Source organism: Patiria miniata, unplaced genomic scaffold, assembly GCF_015706575.1.
Source record: "Patiria miniata isolate m_02_andy unplaced genomic scaffold, ASM1570657v1 HiC_scaffold_29, whole genome shotgun sequence".
In the NCBI taxonomy this organism is placed as follows: Eukaryota; Metazoa; Echinodermata; class Asteroidea; order Valvatida; family Asterinidae; genus Patiria; species Patiria miniata.
In genome coordinates, this window is record NW_024037068.1 from 2,095,892 (window position 1) to 2,117,049 (window position 21,158).

General features: G+C 44.5%; 1 protein-coding gene across 1 annotated transcript; it reads right to left on the minus strand.

Moving 5' to 3' along the window:
• Positions 1–332: 332 nt before the first annotated feature.
• On the minus strand, positions 333–18,097 carry LOC119736175 (acidic phospholipase A2 PLA-1-like). Its single transcript, XM_038210197.1, has 4 exons — positions 17,820–18,097; positions 16,379–16,523; positions 3,594–3,718; positions 333–1,247 (listed from the first exon to the last, which is right to left on the minus strand). The coding sequence occupies exons 1-4, from the start codon at positions 17,929–17,931 to the stop codon at positions 1,099–1,101; spliced, it is 531 nt and encodes a 176-aa protein (XP_038066125.1). The 5' UTR covers positions 17,932–18,097; the 3' UTR covers positions 333–1,098.
• Positions 18,098–21,158: the final 3,061 nt, after the last annotated feature.

Below are 21,158 nucleotides of genomic sequence, written 5' to 3' on the forward strand. Positions count from 1 at the left end.
AACTCTAACAATAAGGCGCTAACATTCTGACATTTTACGCAATGTTTGTATTGATTCATAATGGCTATCGGACTTATGAGGCGTCGAACTTATGAGGTTTCGGCCTTATGAGGCGTAGGACTTTTGGACAGAAAATAAAACTAAATTTAATTGTCGGACCTACGAGGCGTCGGAGCTGTGAGGCGTCGGAGCTATATGGCGTCGGACTTATGAGACGTCGGAACTATGAGGAAACGGACTAATGGGCCTTTATTTGGGTGGGGATGCGATTTTGTCGGACTTATGAGGCGTCGGTCTTATAGACAGAAATAAAAGTAAATAATCAAGAAACCTTGCAATCAACTATGACATCAACGCATTGCACGTTGTGTTTATTTTAATTTCGAGAGAAAGAAAGAGAGGTGGCGTTGTATACTTTAAAGAAATTAAACAGTGGGAAGGTTTCGTGAAACACAATGTAGTCTCTTCAGTTTTAAAACGACATATTATTGAAATACTCTTCTGAAGACGCAGTGCTGAGCTGTGCTTTTATTTGTGCAGAACAAGGAATTATTCTCCCCTGGTAAAAAATTGAACCTAAGGTATTGAAATTTAAAGCAATAGGTCTACGCCGATAGACTGACGGTACTGCGACGAAGCTTAATCTGAGGTTTAAATCGTTTACTCGTGAAAATGTGCAGTTTCTGCTAGAATGAAATTTTGATCAAGGAGCGGCTGTTTAACCAGTTAATTGGTAAAGTGCACTCTGAAAGCATCCTGGTCAGATTGATCTGGAATCCGGCTTCTATTTGGCTCAACCCCTTTCCGGGTCAAAAATGAAACATTTTTCGGGTCAAACACTTTTCTGGGTCATTTTGACGCTTTTCCAGGTCATTTTGACCCAAAAGAAATGTCATTTTGACCCCCAACAAGTGTCGTTTTGCCCATTAAGAGTATCATTTTTGACCCGGAAAAGGGTTGAGCCAAAATAGAACCCGGATTCCGGGTCAATCAGACCCGGCTGTTTTAGTGTGTACCTTATGCGTTCAAGTTTATACTAGAGTGATCGAGATATGAATCGAAATCGTTTGGACTACTCCTTTATCTGAATTATAGCACCTAGCAAGTGGATTTGTTATGGTCGCGATAATGTGCGTTGTAAGTTGACCGGTTCGCATTAAAGCATAAGGCAGCAGCTTTGTCGCAGTTGCAGATTGCCTCAGCGCAGTTCTCGCCCACGTAGTACCACGGGTAGCTTGAGGCCCTCTCTGAAACAGAAATGAAATTGCAATCGTGTCAGTGTTATTTTCGCCGACTAACAATGATCGAGATGTAATGAAAATCAAAGGTCCAAGTTTTGATACTCGCAATAAAAACTCGACACCGTCTTGTGCATCTTAATGACACAAATGTTGTGTAACACAGCACATTCTTTAGATTCCCTGCAAACAGGACGCTGGGATACGCTGATGAGCTTCACAGAATCTTGTGAAGGAAGTGGCCTATGACCTTTGTATAAAGCATTTGGCTGATACCGCAGTTAGACAATGCGCGCAAATGCTATCCAAAAACTTCCCATAGAAATGCACACATTCCATACCGGATGTGATTTTTTTTCCATTGCGGACCATGTGGACACATTTTGAACGTCGCATATGCAATTGTGGCAGGTGTAGAAAGACCCTGTGTTGATGTTAGAGTTGATTGCCCTTCCACTGTTTACATTTCCCCTTTAAGCTCTTCCAGCACCCCCTTAGTTAATTTCTTAGGAATCCTGTGTAATAAACAATGAACCCTCTTACATAATCCTTGGTAGTGTGGTTGGTCACCCCTATAATGTACATGTACTTCAGTTAGCAGACTGGCAGCGCAAGGGGAACACCCACACTTGTTCTCCCTTCCCAAGCTTTGATTTTTACTCTATAAGTTTTGCCTGCTTCAAGACCTTACTGCTATATGGACTCGGTAAGCTTAAACTTTGTTTTATTATTTAGTTGTTTCATTAGTTGATTAGTTTGACAATCATATTATTCCTTTATTTCTTTGGAATTTCATTTCTAAAGTTGTATTTTAAAGATCGGACTTGGAAGTATCTTTTGTTATAAACTTAGTTTGGATTCAATGTTTAAGACTTTGTGTTTCTTAAATTTGATTGAAGAAGTGTATTTTAATCGATTGTATTTTTTGTTGTTTTATTTAACAGGTTTAAAAGCCATTTTGATTTTAATCTGTAACTTTCTTTGGCACTGTGTTTTTAATTGTTTCAATTCTGGGTTTCGTTTAATAGTTTTACTGTGTGTTGGTCTTGGTTAAGGTTACACTGGTTTGGCTTTTGGTCATTGCTTTAGTATCAATAAAGTTATTTTTCTTATTTTTGTTTATTGAGGAAACCTACATTTTGAGTCACTGTCCCACTTCTTGCATTTCCTCGCGTCTTTACCCTATTCGGTCATTAGATTAATTGAGTTTTCTTAAGTGAGTTCCCCCAGCGTTTAGTTTTATTTAGTTTAGTCGAGCGGTCCATTTTTCCCGATTACACAATCATTGACCTTCGTGAATTCGGAATGGAGCCTGAGCAAGTGACGGGAACTGCCAATTTACCACACAGATAAGTTTTACATATTTTTCTACATACATTATAACGCTTTTCAACGAAAACAAGCATTTATCAATTGAATAAAGAGTAATGAAATCAGTCTTAAAGGCCGTTTGAAACCTTGCAGGGGTCGTGGCCGTGATGACTTGCAGGTCACAGGTCACGCAAAATCCAACCAATCAGAGCGTAAATTCATCAGCGTATCCCAGCGTCCTGTTTGCAGGGTGGGGGTATCATCTGCCTGGGTTAATTTTACTCAAGAAAGGGTGAAAACTGCAACTACTCAAAATTGGGTTGTTCTATAATCAATTGTTTGGGTTAGAATTTCTGTTAAATTGAAATTCAACCAAAAATTGTGGACATACAAGTCCAAATTTAATTTGGTCTTGTATGACCACAGCTTTTGGTTGAGATTAACGGAAATTTTAACCCAAACAATTGATTATAGAACAACCCAATTTTGGGTAGTTGCAGTTAAAATTAACCCAGGCAATTTTTCAGTACGAGCGAAATTCTTACTGTACATTTTGGAAATGTTACCGAAGGAGGGCGCAATTCACAAGTAACACCGATCGAGTCAAAATTGAATAAACGTAGAACGGTTTCCGAATAAGGATGACTGATTCAAATCAGAGATAGCAATCGGGTAAAATGAAGCATTGCAGAATCGAATATAGTGATGAATCGATAAAAAGTTGGAATTGGGAAAATAAGTGACGAATTGGGTCCTCGTAGGCGGGAATAATATTTTGGGACTGGTCGTCTTCAAAGATTGGGCTTAAACTTTCAAAAGACAGTCTCTCTTTCTCCTGAGCAAGCCACGAAGATGTTGATTTCAACAACACTCTCACATTCATTTAACTTACTTATCTTCAAAATAAGATATTGCACGTTTTAGACAACTGCCGTCCATCCATAATAGCAAATCGAACGTCTTTTGTCACGATGAATGGTCTAAAGTGGCCATTTGCTTTTCTGCCAGCAGAAAACAGATTTCCATAAAAGCCTTCATACTTACCGCAAGTGATGCTGGCGTGAGCGGTCCCGCACCCGCTCTTGCTGTATCTGTATAGGATCGTATACCAGAGGGCGCTGGGCGAACACGGACTTTGCTCATAGCATCTGTCGTGAGTTTTACAGCAACTATACAGAGAAAAAGAAACACAAACCAAATAGCGTAATAGACCTTATGCGTACAACGGCCATCTTACAGGGTACTTTTTAGTTATTTTAATTCGGTAACAATGAATGAACTGTAACATTTGAGCAATTGACATAATTTGTTTTGACATGGCGCGCCATAGAAAGCGATAGACGCGCAATTAGTTTGTCGCCGCCAGCGGGCTAGCCAGTTGGTGAACGCTACTCGTACTGGCAGGACCAACCAAGCCTACCGGAGCGTCAATTCAAGGAGGCGAAAGGGCGTACTGCAGTAAGTATATGTGCCTACCTACCTTTAGCGTGGGGCATATAGCGGAGCCATAGGCGCGACTGTTGGCCGGACGCCTCGAGGGACGACGTACGCTAGCGAGCGTACATCTACTGAGGCGTCGGTCCGAGCACTGAGGCGCAGGGCTGCTGTAGGTACCGCTGGAGGCGTTAGGACTCATCGAGGAGTTACACGCTCCATATAAACCAGGCTCACGAGGAGCCTACCCCTTTGAGGCCCGAGGAGACGAGAGGCGTTGCCGAGGGAACAACTGTGCGCGACATTTAGAAGTGCATAAATGCGGCACTTGCGTGGTGGATAAGTGCAAACTAGTGGCGGCGGAGGCGCTATACACTCACTGGAGGCGCTATACACTCACTAGAGGCGCCATAGCAATCACTTGAGGCGCTATTAGGGCTTATTCACAAGTAAATCACTCTAATCATAATAATTGATCTAATTAAATAAATCAGTGAAACCTTCTTCCTTTTGTCATTGCGTCACAGTCATTTTTACATGTTTGTCAGTCTGTATTGTCTGTCTGGAAGTCAGCGATCAGTGAGTAGACTGGGTATACGTGGTGGTATATTTCCAACCGAACGGACCTGCACCTCGGCGCTGTTAGGGTTACTCGCCTTACCCGCGAGTGTTCGCCGAGGACAACCGACCTGGCAATAGTAAAATCCGCCACAAATGGTGGCAGCGGTGGGATTTGTATGCTCAGCTTATTACTGGACGCTTGGAACATTTTTTTGTGTGTGCACTGACCTCTTTACGAACGTACGTGTAAACAGACTGATAACTAATCTTGATTGCATAATCAAATTTGGAGTTGATCAAGTGTTGCGAGTGATTAGACAAAGTTGGACACTCCGATTTTTGCGGAGGACTTGGAAGGATAATTCTCAGGACGCTGACACTGAATGGCCAAGGCCAAGTGTTCGGATGAGATGAGCAGTAAACAGAGAGAAAGCACAGGTACCCTCACAGGCGAGCGTCCTGTGCCGATATTGCAGGAGGAAATTGACCTACTGCGTATGGAAGTCCAACTGAAAGAGGATCAGTTGGCAAACTCGATGAGAGAAAAGGAACGTGCCGAGACCCGGTTGGGGCAATTTCTGTCTCAATCCCCGGGGTCTCCGGAAGAGGAACACCACCAACGTGGGTGGATACACAAAAGGCCCGAGAGGGATGACAAGGAAATCGAATTTAAGTATGACTTAACGCGTGACATGGAGACCTCTGGTTATGGTTCCATGTTTGGTCGCGCAAAACAGATGCAGCGAACCGGTACGGAGACAGGCCGGAACACATCTACACCGATGAAAACGATGATGAAGAATAAAACATACTTGCCACAACCACAGTCGACGGCACAGACACATCCGACTACTGATCGTGGAGGAGCTATAACACCTCCGGTGGAGGGCACTCCAGAGAGTGGAGGCGCCACCCCCACAAACGACAAACACGGTGATCTGATGGAGGGCAGGCCAACCTCTCCTAGCACCCCATGGCCATTGAAGAGAGAGAGGAGCGGATTCAATCGTCACAAGAGTGGCAGGACCGATTTGGAGGAAAAGCCAAACGACCTAATATTGTTCCGGATCGATTCAGCGGAAAACAGCCCTGGATAGATTACAGGGAACACTTCGAGTCTTGTAGGCGAGTAAATGACTGGAATGATGAGGAAGCTGCAGCGTTTCTGGCCGCAAGTTTGCAAGGATCCGCTGTGAAAATTTTGACTAATCGCCAAGGGGAAGGAAAAGCCCGGCAATACAAGTATACTGAACTAATTGGACTACTCGATACACGTTTTGGGCCGGGGCAGATGGCTGAGAACTTCCTTATGGAACTGAGAAACCGTCGCCAAGGCCCAAAGGAGACTTTACAGGAACTTGGAGAAGCAGTCCGCGAGTTGGCTACCCTATCATATCCGGAGTTAACGGAAGACAGTTGGGATAGATTGGCTCGTGGGCATTTTTCAGACGCAATCGCCAGCCAAAGCATTCGGGAGGGAGTTTTCCGGTCAAGGCCGTCTTCTCTGAATGACGCCGTTCGTGCGGCGCTGGCGACGGAGAATTTTGAACGGATTGAGGAACAACGATGTGGAAAAAAGGACAAGAAATGCCGCATGGGGCGAGATGAGGAGGAGTACCGGGACACCATCATAGCTGATGTGGTCGACAATCTAAAGCAGTACTACAAGAATATGAGAGACGAGCAGGCAACTAAGGAAAAGTCACCTCAGCCTGAAAAGAGGAGAGACACACGCGTATACCACCCGAGACCGCGTAGGATAGCCAACCCGGATGATAGGTGTTACGGGTGCCAAGGAAAGGGACATTTTGCAAAGGATTGCACAAACCCAACTACCCCTGCACGGAGGCGCTCGGGAAACGGCCGCCAGCCGACTCTGCGACCCAAGAGGAGGCTGGGCGAACAGAAGGGTCAACCGACAATGGACTCAGAAGTTCAACAGGACAAAACTCATCTCAACCCTGACGACAAAAGAGAAATATTTGCACCATTGGTTGTTCCAAAGCAGGGACTTTACGTACAAGGAGAGTTTCGGTCAGTCACTATCCCGTTCCTGGTGGATACCGGAACGACGGACACAATAATCTCGGAGGAGGTTTACTATCAGATACCGACAGAGAGACGCCCACCGTTGGAGCAGGATGGCATCCGAGTCGTGCAGGCAGATGGTAGTGTCATGGAAACAGTAGGTGTGGCAAACATGGACTTGCGTATTGGAAGGACAGCGTGCCCAGTACGGGCAGTCATTGCCAAAGTCAAAACCAAAGGCATACTCGGGATGGACTTTCTGCTCCCAACCGGAGGGACACTGGATTTCAACAAGTGTGAACTTTTGCTTCACGGAGAACACATACGGTGCACAACTAGATGGGGAACTACCTTGCATTCCAGGGTGGTTGTGGCAGAAACGACTGTCATTCCACCCGGACACGAAGCTCTTGTTCAAGGAAGAGCGACCCGTGATTTCGAATCAGGTGACCTGGGGATTATAGAACCGATTGAAGGAGGTGGTGAGTTGTCGCAAAAAGGCTTGATTCTTGCAAGAACGTTGGTAGATCCTAAGGAGGGAGTACTTGCCTTGCGGTTGCTTAATCCGGGCAGCCGAGAGTGCATGGTTCGGTCGGGCACGACAGCCGGACGCCTCACACCGGTGGTAGAGAGAGATGTGCTGCAGGCACATGAAGTTGAACCAGGAGATGAAAACAAGGATGTACATGTCCCCGGCCACCTTGAGGATCTCTGGAAACGCAGTGTGGAGAATCTGGATCCCTGTTATCACTACGCGGTGGCTCGACTGCTCACTGATTTCGCGGATGTATTTTCGGAGGGCGATCATGACATTGGGAGAAATGATTGGGTGAAGCACCATATCGACACGGGAGAAACACGACCTGTCAGGCAGAGGCCCCGCCGGCAGCCATTGTGCAAGCAACAGGAGATTGACCGACAGGTGCAGGACTTGTTGAAGAGGGGACTGATTACGCCATCAGACAGCCCCTGGGCCTCAAATGTGGTGCTAGTAAGGAAGAAAGATGGAAGCCAACGCTTCTGTGTAGACTATCGCGGACTTAACGAGACAACTATCAAGGATGCGTACCCAGTTCCTCGCATCGACGACACCCTGGATGCACTGTCAGGTGCGAGGTGGTTTTCCACCTTAGACCTCGCATCTGGCTACTGGCAGATCGAGCTCGATGAGGATGCGAAGCAAAAGTCAGCCTTCGTGGTGCGCGGGGGCTTGTACAGCTGGAGGGTCATGCCCTTCGGCTTGTGCAATGCCCCTGCCACCTTCGAAAGGCTGATGGAAAGGGTCGTATCCGGACTACAATGGGAGACTTTACTCGTATACCTCGATGACGTTATCGTGTACGGGAGAAGCGTCATGGAGGAGATACAGCGCCTACGCGAGGTGCTGCAGAGATTTAGATTGGCTGGATTGAAGTTAAAGCCGAAAAAGTGCTTTCTCTTCAAGGAGACCGTGAAATATCTGGGACATGTGGTTTCACCAGCCGGAGTTTCCACTGACCCGGACAAAATCGAGGCTATTAAATCATGGCCTACCCCGACAGATGTGAAGGGAGTGCGAAGTTTCTTAGGACTGGCCTCCTACTATCGCAGATTTATTAAGGGATTTGCAGATGTGGCTCGCCCACTCCACCGGCTCACAGAGAAGTCAAGGGAATTCCTTTGGGATGATAGCTGTGAGGTGGCATTCATGACTCTGAAGAATCACTTACAGGAGGCGCCCATCTTGGCATACCCGGACCCAACAGGTGACTTTGTACTGGACACGGACGCCAGCGGGGAAAGCATCGGAGCAGTCCTGTCGCAGATACAAGAAGGAGAAGAACGGGTAATCGCTTATGCGAGTAGGACTCTTTCCCGTCCTGAAAGAAACTACTGTGTGACTCGCCGAGAGCTTTTGGCAGTCGTCTTCTACCTCAAGCACTTTAAACAGTACTTGTATGGGAGAAAGATTACCATCCGTACTGATCATGCCGCATTACGCTGGCTGGTCAACTTCAAAGACCCGGAAGGACAGGTAGCCCGCTGGCTACAAGTGATTGGAGAGTACAACTATGAGATCATTCACCGCCCAGGCAAGAAACATGGCAATGCGGACGGTTTGTCGCGCAAGCCTTGTAGTCAGTGTGGCCTGGCGGATGATGTTAAGACAGAGGTTGGAGCCAAAGCTGAAGTAACTGACGTTCTGTCAGGTGAAGATATAGTACGAGAGGAGAAAATGGTGACCAGGTTGTTGCAAATGGAACCAACCATAACATTGAAGGATATCGCCGAGGCCCAGCTCCGGGACCCCACACTTTGCGGGATTGTTAACTGCAAGACAGGATCAGAAGAACGTCCGGACTGGAGCTATGCTCAAGCACGAGGCATAGTGGGCAAGATATACTGGGGGCAATGGGAACGGTTGGAAATAAGGGACTCAGTGCTGTGCCGACGTTGGGAGTCGCATGATGGGCGAGATATTGAGTGAAAGGTGATCTTGCCACGAGAATACAGGGAGGTTGTCCTGGAGGAGCTACACGCAGGTGTGACCAGTGGACACTTTGGGGTGGAGCGTACACTGGCGAAAGTGAGGACCAGATATTATTGGGCTGGGATGGCGGCGGACGTAAGGTCATTTTGCCGAAGATGCTTGAGGTGCGCCCAGCGGAAATCCCCGCCCAGGAAAAGGCGGGCACCTCTTCAACAACACCAGGTGAACATGCCCATGGACAGGGTTGCTTTGGACCTCGTTGGACCATTACCGGAGAGTGAAAGCGAAAACAAGTGGATCCTCGTAATAGGGGAATACTTCACGAAATGGATGGAGTCATATGCCCTTCCGGACAGCACTGCAGAGACAGTGGCAAAGGCCTTCGTGGAGAATTTTGTGTGCAGATTCGGAGTTCCGCGCGAACTACACTCATACCAAGGAAGGAATTTTGAATCAGAAGTATTTGCAGAGATGTGCAAGATCCTTGGAATTGAGAAAACCCGAACAGTGGCCTACAACCCGAAATCCGACGGGCTTGTGGAGCGATTTAATCGGACCTTACTAAACACTGTTTCAATGATGATAGACCCTACCAAGCACCAAAAGGATTGGGATAAACAGTTGGCGTTTGCTACATGTGCGTACCGGTCTGTTCCCCAGGAGTCAACAGGAGAGACTCCTAATATGCTCATGCTTGGAAGAGAAGTCAGGCTGCCTGTTGACCTTACCACGCAAACGATTGCAGTGGAGGGCAGAGGTCCCAATACGGACTATGCGGAAAACCTACGCAATCAAATGCAAACTGCCCACGACCGGGCGAGGCAGAAGCTTGGGACCAGTGCGAGACATCAGAAGAAGACATACGATAAAAAAAACGGCAGGAACTGGTCTCGAGGAAGGCCAATTTGCATGGTTGTACGTCCATGCTAAGAAGAAGGGAGTTTCCCCCAAGCTAACATCTCGTTGGGAAGGCCCATATCTGATACTCACGAAATTGTCGGACGTTACTTACAGGATCCAGAAGAAGCCTAGGGGAAAGATGCAAGTAGTGCACTTTGATCGACTGAAACCCTACCAAGGTCCACAACTACAACCTTGGGAGCACCGCCCAAGGAAGGAGGTAGCAAATGAAGGCGTGACCCATGATGACCAGGCAGTACCGTTGCATGAGGCTAATAATCGAGATAAACCAGAGGTGACTCCAGTTCATGATTCCATTGGGGGTGGAGACTTAGAAGGAAGTTCCGAAGCTTCCAACAACTTGACCCCTGAACCACCAGTGATGGAGGATAGTGACCAGAACAACGGCACAGCGCTTCCGAGACGTAACCCGGCTAGGATACGGAAGTTACCTTGCCGTTTCCGATAGGATTGCCAAGAGAGAAAGAGAGAGAGAGAAAGAATAATGACTGTAAATAGCTGCATGGAGAAAGCAGAACTATAATGTTTATAATTATTTGATTGCAACTTATTTTGTGTTTTTGTGTGTTTTCCCCATTGCAGTCGAACAATGGAGAAGCCCAGACGGCAGGAGAAGAGAACCTTTGCCTGTGAGGAGTGTGAGGAGAAGTTCAACCAGAGGAGGAGCCTCTACCGACACATGCAGATAGCGCATGGTCCAAAGTTGTATTGCTGGTGTTTGCAATGCGACTTCTATTGCAACAGGAAAGATAACATGAGGAGGCACTACCGTCAGGAACATCCAAATCAACTTACTGAAGTGGAATCAATCTTGCTGGAGACGGAAACAGAAAGGAAGGACCGCAAACGCAAAGAGACAACATCAGGAGGGACAACACATCACCGTAACCCACCAAAGAGGGTTAGCAGCGCACATACCGAACGCGATCTTGGAGACGCCACCAGTTGGGAAGAGGTGGGAGAGATGCTGCGAAAGGAGAAACGGACGAGAGCACCGGCGGCTTGCAGCAAGTGCCCAGAGGAGCAACCGCACACGGAGGTGAAGCGAAGGAGAGTGGCTGACACGCCAGTGGAATCTCCTTGCACCGTCGAGGACTTTGGGCACGTCCTGGAGGAACCCTTGAATCTGACATGCCCCCAAGCGTCCAGTGCCCCTGCCGAAATCTCGTTGTCACCTGCTTCTTTGTCGCTGGTGATAGAGGAAACAGCGACTCCTCGTGGGCCACCTAGGACAAGTGGCAAACCCCTGGCATTGTTAGAGAGGATGCGCCAGGAAAAAGCAGAGGATGAAGCCAGCAGCCATCCCGAGGACTCGTCGGAAACCGAGTCACGCCCCAACGCGGAACCAAGAGAACCGCAGTTCCGGCCGGTAGAACCAATGGCCCTACAAGATGTCCTCCGAGGTCACGTCACCAGAGTTACAGAAATTAGCACTCAGACAACCTTCCAGGATGGGACCAAAGTCAGCGAAACCCGGGTAGAGCGAATCTACGAAGTCAACTTTGACCAGCTATTCGAGAAGAAATAGTCTTCAAGGCCAACCCTACCAGATGTTGCAGATCTTCGATTTCCACTTGTTTTGTTGAAGTTACTAGTTAAAAGGAAAAGAAATGTTTTTGTAGAATAGATTGTTCCCTAAAATTTGTTAGTCAGAGACTTGCCTCGTTTATATAACGTTTTGATAAACTAAATTTATCAGGAAACAGTGTCCTAAGTTATGAGACACTATGAGGCGACATGGGGCACTTGATGTTAGTCCACTTAAATTATTGATGGCGAAAAAGTGAGATAATTTAGAGACGTCGCCATGTTGTGTTTAGAAGCCGATCATTTTGAATAAATAAGTTTTTAGTGTTACTCATTTTGCCTGCTAATTTTCTTTGTGCATAATTAAGTAGCAATTGCTAATGTTTGTAGTGATTTGTGTCAGCTGATTCTGAACGGGACGTTCAGGCTTAGAAGGAAGCTGTGTAACATTTGAGCAATTGACATAATTTGTTTTGACATGGCGCGCCATAGAAAGCGATAGACGCGCAATTAGTTTGTCGCCGCCAGCGGGCTAGCCAGTTGGTGAACGCTACTCGTACTGGCAGGACCAACCAAGCCTACCGGAGCGTCAATTCAAGGAGGCGAAAGGGCGTACTGCAGTAAGTATATGTGCCTACCTACCTTTAGCGTGGGGCATATAGCGGAGCCATAGGCGCGACTGTTGGCCGGACGCCTCGAGGGACGACGTACGCTAGCGAGCGTACATCTACTGAGGCGTCGGTCCGAGCACTGAGGCGCAGGGCTGCTGTAGGTACCGCTGGAGGCGTTAGGACTCATCGAGGAGTTACACGCTCCATATAAACCAGGCTCACGAGGAGCCTACCCCTTTGAGGCCCGAGGAGACGAGAGGCGTTGCCGAGGGAACAACTGTGCGCGACATTTAGAAGTGCATAAATGCGGCACTTGCGTGGTGGATAAGTGCAAACTAGTGGCGGCGGAGGCGCTATACACTCACTAGAGGCGCCATAGCAATCACTTGAGGCGCTATTAGGGCTTATTCACAAGTAAATCACTCTAATCATAATAATTGATCTAATTAAATAAATCAGTGAAACCTTCTTCCTTTTGTCATTGCGTCATAGTCATTTTTACATGTTTGTCAGTCTGTATTGTCTGTCTGGAAGTCAGCGATCAGTGAGTAGACTGGGTATACGTGGTGGTATATTTCCAACCGAACGGACCTGCACCTCGGCGCTGTTAGGGTTACTCGCCTTACCCGCGAGTGTTCGCCGAGGACAACCGACCTGGCAATAGTAAAATCCGCCACAGTACTAACAGTTCAGTTGTGCATATCCCAGCAAAACAAAGGCACTGCCCTCTAGGATGGCTGCTACGCACAAGGTCTATTAAGAGGAATAATGTGTGGTTACTATTGCAAACTACAATCAAAGTCGCTATAGTGCAGGAATCTGTGAATTTATGAAGCAAGAAGTTGATATTAATAAACACTGCTTTAAATTGTTAACACTCATCGAGCTAAAATACTCAAAAGGCCTTCTTCACTTTAAAAAAAAATTCGGTGCAAATGAGAAATTTGTGATCAGTTGCCCAATGTTGGTCCACATACCAATTGCCGACACTCGGGTATTTTCTTCCCAATACTTTTGGTTGGTCAATACAGGTCGAAAAAAAATGGAATGGATTGAAGTCAACATTTTTAATTTTACTTTAGTCATCAATTCTCAAATATTTTCAATAATTGTCTCGTTTTCTTTTCTTTCGAAATACCAACTTATTGCTCTTGATTAGATGGGTCAAGTCGGGTAAAATGTGCCAAGTCGGAATACAAATAAATGCAAAAGGAAATAGGGCGTTTTTACACACGTTTTCCGGATGTACTATTACCGTAAAATATCGCAGGTTTTTTTAGGTCAACTTTCCCGCTCTATAGAAAAGGCATTTTTATTTATCACAACTTAATACAAATGTCAGAAGAAGATACGCAGAAGTGTTACAGGGCCCTTATTGAAGTAAGGATGTGTAAGTGGAATCCCCAAAATATACTTTTCAAAAATAAAAATGTACTCATATGTTGGAATAAATGTATTACACGGTAGGGATTAATGATTTAAGCAAATTAGGCACTCTTCCCAAAAGAATTTCAGGGTCACCCCTTCAAAATATCTTCTCTAAGGCTATAACAACATATTTGCCAAGTTTGGTGCTTTGGACCAGTTGGTCACGATCTTATCAAAAATTGGATCTAAGCCACCGGACTATCATGAGGGAAAAAGAATAGGCAGGAAAGTCGAAAATACAGACGCACACTTTGACACATGCTTAGCTTTGGAGAGTCCCAGACGGTGTATAATCTGTGCTCGCTCGGTCCAATATTTGAATATAATTTTGTAAATTTAGAAGAGAAATCGGTCCCCAGATAGGGCAATCATCAACCGATGAATAGTACATGGAAGCGCACATTATTAGAAACTGTGCATACTTTGGTGATTTTAATCATAAATGGCATAAAGCTAATAATAATTTACTTAACTTGTAAAGTTTTGATATTGTTTATCAATTTATAATAACAAAAAATGGTCCCAGGTTATTTTGAACCGGGTACATGTGCTAGCAATGTAAATGCAGTGCCTTGGAAGTACCGAGCCTATAGAGACAACTATATGCCATTACAACGTTACATAATTATATTAACCGATTGTGACCGCTTCTCAATAACCGACGCAAACCGCGGCAGCACAAACCGACAACGTTGTGCCCCACGATCACTGCGCAAATATCGTTTCAACTGGTGTGGGTCGTTATTCCCTTGAATTTCGGTTTTATCAAAAACATGTGCATGTATTGAGAAAATCAAATCAACAACGCACACGCAGACTCCTGCAGCACATGTGCATGCATGCGAATAAATTAAGCAAACTGTGGCGAGGCGTTGTGAACGAGATCCCGGTTGTGACCGCTAGATGATGATGTAGGCCTAATACTCGCTTTTGGTATTTTCAACCTATTTGCACCGCTAGCGACGTAGAGGGCGGACGAGTATACATCAGAAGTTTAATCTGGTGTCATATGAAAATTTGGACTCTATTAAAATCGGACTCTTTTCCCCTTTTATTGGTTAAACCCTCTCACGTGACCGGTCCCCCTCCTAATTATCTATGCATGAGCATGCGCAATATCACCAATGAGTCCGTATTTCATAAAAACCTAAATTCATGCTGCACCGGCTGTGGCAGGGATGAACCGTGAGGTGAAGCAGAAGCGGTAAGGTAAAGGATATTTAAGTTATCCTCTCGAGTTTGGACATAAAAGGTGGCCTGGTTTTTTTTTTTTGCCCCGCCCACCCTCCCCAGCAAGGTTGCTTGTTCGGACTCTGGTTTCTACGCTCGAATCTTTCTTCCCCATAGGCAGGGTGTGCATGGACTTATAAAAAGCCTATAGGGTCATTTGCTTTTCATGCATATTGGTTGTTTCCAATAATAAAACGGGTAACACCACTCAAATTCTGTTGAAGTTTCAGCTCAGATGATAGTACACTTTTCGAGAAAACAAAAACAATACACATGATCGCGACACACGATTTCGTCAATAGCACTTTTTTTTTCAAAAGTCAGTTAATATTAACTGATCGTTGGGATTCACCTACAATAAATTTCACGGGGTGTACGGTACTAGTCTATAATCCAACACTTAGTAAGCTTGTCGATAATTAGTCGGTATTTACTTTTCGGATAAATGCAAATGATATATGCCTTTAACAAACGATATTGGTAATATACGAGACATTTCGATGTACGGTACTTTATCACGGATAATTATGAGGGGGAAAAAAGACATTTGGAGAGGACCAAGTGTGGGTAAAATAAACGGAAATAAGTTTTGATGTGTTTGATGTTTCCCCTTAAATTCTGTTTGTGTCATTACTGACCTCTTTGCGGCTGGTTTTGTATGAGAAAACAAAACTGTAGAAAGGACCAAGTGTGGGTAAAATAAACGGAAATAAGTTTTGATGTGTTTGGTGTTTCCCCTTAAATTCTGTTTGTTTGTGTCATTACTGACCTCTTTGCGGCTGGCTTTGTATGAGAAAACAAAACTGTAGAAAGGGCCAAGTGCATGGGTAAAATAAACGGAAATAAATTTGGACGTGTTTGATGTTTCCTCTTCAATTCCGTTCCTGTCATGTGACTAATTCCGTATGTCATGTAACTCCCATCTTTGCTGCTTTTTTTTTTAAAGTATTATCGATACATGTCACATGCCTCCCCTCAACCTTGAAGTGGCATCATCATCATTGAATTATGTCAACACATACGAGGAAACGAAGTGAAACAAAATATATGTATGTGCGAACTTGCACAGATGAGGGTGGACCAACTTCATTATGTACAGTAGCGTAGCCGGGAGGCGTGGGGGGGGGGGGGGGGCGACAGACATGAAACCTTGTCGCCCCCAGTCGCCCCCCCCCCCCCCCACTGAGATTTTGAGTTTCTAAAAAAAATATCATTGATCTACATGACGCCCCCCCCCATGATATGTTCCAGCCCCCCCCCCCCCCCCCCCAGCGCCCCCCCCCCCCTCATGAAAAAATCCTGGCGTGTTTTACAGTAGGGATTAATGATTTATGCAAATTAGGCACCCTTCCCAAAAGAATTTCAGGTGTCACCCCTTCAAAATATCTTCTCTAAGGCTATAACAACATATTTGCTAAGTTTGGTGCTTTGGACCAGTTGGTCACGATCTTGTCAAATATTGGGTCTAAGCCACCTGACTATATTGAAATTAGGTTTTTAACTTTAATAATACAGTTTGTATGTTTATTCTTTGTTTAAGCGCCTTTGAGGTGGATTTTTCTGCGATTGTCTGCGCTGTATAAATTTCTCTATTATTATTATTATTATTATTATCTTACTTGTCCGTTGCATCCAGCGGGTTGCCGCTGCCCCCGTAGCCACAGTAACACCCGTATCCGTTGTAGTCCCGTTCGAATGACAACAGACTCAACCCCGTAGTACACATCGACAGCTGACCAAACTGATAGATCGAGTTGATGGTAACTGTGACGTTAAAGGAACAAAGGATCATTTGCTTTTTAAGCATGAGCTTTTTAATTGAAGCAACAACATTGCATACAGTCTTATGCAAACATTCAAACAAACAAAAATGGGTCCAGGGTGAAAAAACCCTCTAACAGTGAAACTTTCACTGTTTTTAAAAGGGAATGTACTTCATTGGCTTTTTGCTGTAATTTACAGAAATGAACTATTTGAGGGGTAAGTATAATAGATCAAATATTGTTACACTGACAAGTTTGCAGTTTTGTGTTTGAAAATGCTGGAAAAACCAGGAAAAACAAAAATGTTCAAGTAGTCTGGTTCCATGACTCCACTTAAGATAAAATGCATCAATTTATAGATGCCGGAAAATTGTAAGGTAAGGAAACCAATCTTTCTGGTCTGCACCCGTTCATGAACATGGAACCAATAGCAAACAAAATTTGGACTGAAAAAAGGGTAAATTTGGAGCAGTAGTTCAAAAATAGTCAGGTTTTTCCAACGGTGGTTTAAAAGTGGAGTATATTTTGTCATTTGTGCATATTGTTTTTCGTTTGAAGCAACAACAAATGCTACATATCTAAAGAATGATGCTTAACAACTAACCTGACGAAGTTTTAGCTCAGCGAATGTTGTATAGTGCGAGAAAACAATTCTAGGATCTCGATTTAATTTCAACAGTTGCCTTCTCATGTTTTGACGGAATTGCCGGAAATCAGCGTCCGGCACACGTTCTAATTCACCTAACATCGTCCCTAGTGCTTACTTTATTGCCAACATCGCACCCACCCTATCACGGCTTCGCCGAATTAAAAACTTCTATTAAACGGAAATTTTCCAAAAATGGGTCACTAGACACATCTTTGGAAATTGCCTTTTCTTTTATTGTTTTCTTCAAAATGACAGCATGCCAGAAAGAATAACTTTACAGGGAGTTTAGTGCCACTATTTTTAAACCAAGTATAGCTTTTCAATGATAATTTTGAGAGCTACTTTTTGGACAGCTGCAAATATAATGAAAAGTGTATTAATTTTTTTGAACTTTGCAGGAAATTTATTGTTCTGTTTTAGGGGGAGTAGGGGAGGGGGATATAATCATAATGAGAAGATCGTGTCAAAATGATAGGTGTCAAATGAAATAAAGATATCAAAATACAATTTAAAAACTATTGACCCCAAACATAACTTAAAATCACTACTCAAACTGGAAATTCTGTGTTTTTTGTGAAGGAAAAGGTTCTTTCAGGAAAACAGTGAATTTTGATCTCGTAAACTCAACTGAACGTAAAGGCTACTTACCGTCCTCATCAGCGCGCTTAGCCGGCACACCAGCCTCAACCAGGCCGAAACCATTGCCACACAGACACACAAGCAGAGCCGAAACAAACACAGTGCCACACAAATTGGCCATCACGATGATCAGCTTAACAAATTTCTTACTATACTCGATGTTCAGTCTGTTAATGATTTCTGTGACTTGAACGACGTAGTTTTATACTCATTAACGAAAGCAATACAAATATCCATTCCTATATTTCCTGGATTTACAGGTTGCTGGTAGCGAACATCCGGCGCTAAGTGGATGCAATTTTAGTATTTCGATTTGAATAGTAGTGCATGGTGTACTTTGAAATGGAAAAACATTTAACGGTCGTTGTCTATGACTCTTCTGGGACTATATTTGGAACTGTTATTATATTTCAATTGGCAGGGGACAGCATGCTAAAGGCAGGAGATTACTGTGAAAGTACATAAATGTTAATTAAAAAACCTACACATCCTGCTCATTGACCAAAATTATAATTGGACCAACTTGAAGTGTGGCAAAGCGCCCTCTTGGGGTACAGGCTAAATAAAGTCATATTACAGAGAACTGACACACAAGTCTTCCAGTTTTATTTGGGCAAGTTCGAGCTAAGCACATGGAAGTGGTAATTCGGCAAAGTGGCTGCCAATTCGGCCGGCGCCATTCGGCGAATTGGCAATTCGGCGAAGTGGTTGTCAGCGACTCATCAGTGAAGTGGTGTCGGCAATAATAAGTTGGAAATTCGGCATAGTGCGCCGTGTGGACCGACACCCGAAGAGACGATCGGGCGAGGGTGTGCAATGCGCCCCCACCAACACCGATCCTGAAGTCTCAAGTTTTTGTTAAAGTAAAGGACACTAGCGGGATTGAGTCCCATTCAAATCAATGTAACCAAAGCGAGGCTGGAAGAACAAATAGTCTGGTTCCTTTTTGCACAAATACACACGATCATTCAGTTTTGTTCGTGAGGGGGAGGGGGCAAGGGAAAAGCAACAACAATAACAAAAAAGGAAGGGAAAACAAGAAAAAAAAGAAAAGAAAAAGAGGTGCGAAGTCATATTGGTTTAAATTTAATGGGGGGGGGGCGCAAAATGTCCCTCCCCAAAAACTGATAAATCGAGAATATGTTGCTGTTGAGAAATACAGGAATTTTTTGGGAAAAATATGTTTTTCCCCTCTAGAAAAAATCGTTGCGACGCCCAAGGTTATTGATACAGGGAAGATGACTTATTCCGCCTCACATAGGTCCGACGCATAAGTCCGACGTCGGAAAAACGAGGCGTCGGACCTATGAGGCGTCGGAGCTTAGGACCGGTGTCACATGAAAATCCGACTCCTATGAAAATCGGACCCCTATTTCCCTATTATTGGTTGATCCCTCGCACGTGACAGGTCACTCTCCCGAAACGATCCTAAAATAGCATAGTATCGTGCTCACGCGTGCGCACTACTACCAATGAGACCACATTTCATGGAGTTGGATATTCACGCTACACCGGTGTAGCGTGAATATCCAACTCCATGAAATATGGACTCATAACAGTAAATTTAAAAGTAAATAGAAAATAAAAGTAAATTTAATTCGGACCTAGGAGGCGTCGGAGCTATAAGGCGTCGGACCTAGCCCTATGAGGCGTCGGACTTATGAGGCGTCGGAACTATGAGGTGTCGGACTGATTGCCCTTTATTTGGGTGGGGGATGCGATTTTGTCGGACTTATGAGGCGTTCGGGACTTATCATCTCGGGGCGTCGGACTTATGAGCGGACCCCAAATAATTGCCCCAACTCGGTCAGGCCTTGCCAGGGCAGGGTGACGGATTAAAATGATCGTTGCTTTATGAAACCTAAAGGATTAAACCCAAAAGGCATAGCACTAAGTCATGATAAACTTCTCCGGAGAGCAAAACATTTCAATTTTATCCCAAGAAATTAAAACGCCATATTGGCATGCCTTTTGATGTGTGATACAGTGTTCGAGTAGTAAACTCATAACAGCTGTAAATTTTTCTGGAACTTTACTGCACGTACGTGTGACCGACGTACGAAGGTGCGCGTCGGCTAATGATACCAAAAAGTATTGTTTAAACTTTTTCCTTTTTTTTTTGGAAGAGAAAAGGAAAAAAGGCATTTTGTTATTTTCTTTTGCGGTAACGGCCAAAAAACGAACCTTTTGTATTTCTCTATACGAAACGAATCGAAAAGGGGTTTCTCATTTTGAAATTTAATTAAAAATAAAGAAAAGGGAAGCGTACAGCTTTTCCTTTGTCCTATTCATTTTAAAGTTTAGAAAAAGATATAAACAAAACTCAGTTTCTTTTTTGGACAGCAAAACAAAGCAAAGGGCAGGTGCATGATGGAAAAGGCTGTGCTTTTGTGACCATTGAGGGGGTAATTTTTTTTTCAATCATGGCACCAAGAAAGAGAAAACCAACCTCCTCGGAAACCAACGATGCAGGGGATTCCAGAGCCAAAAGTAAACGTGCAGAAAAGAAAGATGCAACCAGGTAAGCTTGAGGCAAGGATTTCGCATAGGTCAACTTGAGTTTAACGGTACGTAACAACATTTGTAAGACTTGGATTGTAAGACTGTCTAGTTTCGTTTGCTTTGCGTTGCACTTATTTCGTGAGAAGTAAATACGCGAGAGTGTAGTCCGAGTAACTTGGACCCATTGATGGTAGCAGACCAGTAAATAAACTTCCATAGACCCCAATGGTAAATGCTCCCACTTCAAAAATTCGGGAAAAATACTCATAACTCTCCAAGGTGTTCGAGACGCACATCAAATTAAAGCTTATTTCATCATCTTTCATTTTCTTTTCAAGTTTTGGGGGGTCAACTGATGACTTTTAGGAGAAATTTCCATCTGAAGATGATCACCCCTGAAAATAGTCCTGAAGCCCATCGCCATTTTGAAAAACGATGCCTACACTCCATTGCAAAATAGAGCGCTTTTAGGGTCCAAATTACATCAAAATTACACAGAACTGCAAGCTCCCAGTCCTGTGCACGGCTTCCACCCATATTTTTTACAAACCCTCAAGTTCATGGCCCAAAGCATGCCCAAATACCGAAGATTTTGAGGGCATGCAAATCGTGATTTGGCCGGCGCAGGCAATTTCGGACCGATTTACTGGTCTGCACCCTATAGAGAAGCAAGGTTTTGAAAAATTTCCCCAAACCACTTGTACGGCACGAGGAAGGATGGATGACTAATATTTCATCAAAAAATTGCAAGAAAAAAAGTCTCTGACTGCGATTTCTGGCCTGAAAACAAGCCCTCTGTTTGCGGCTACCTTACTGTAGGGCGCCCCCAACGGGCGTTAATTGAGT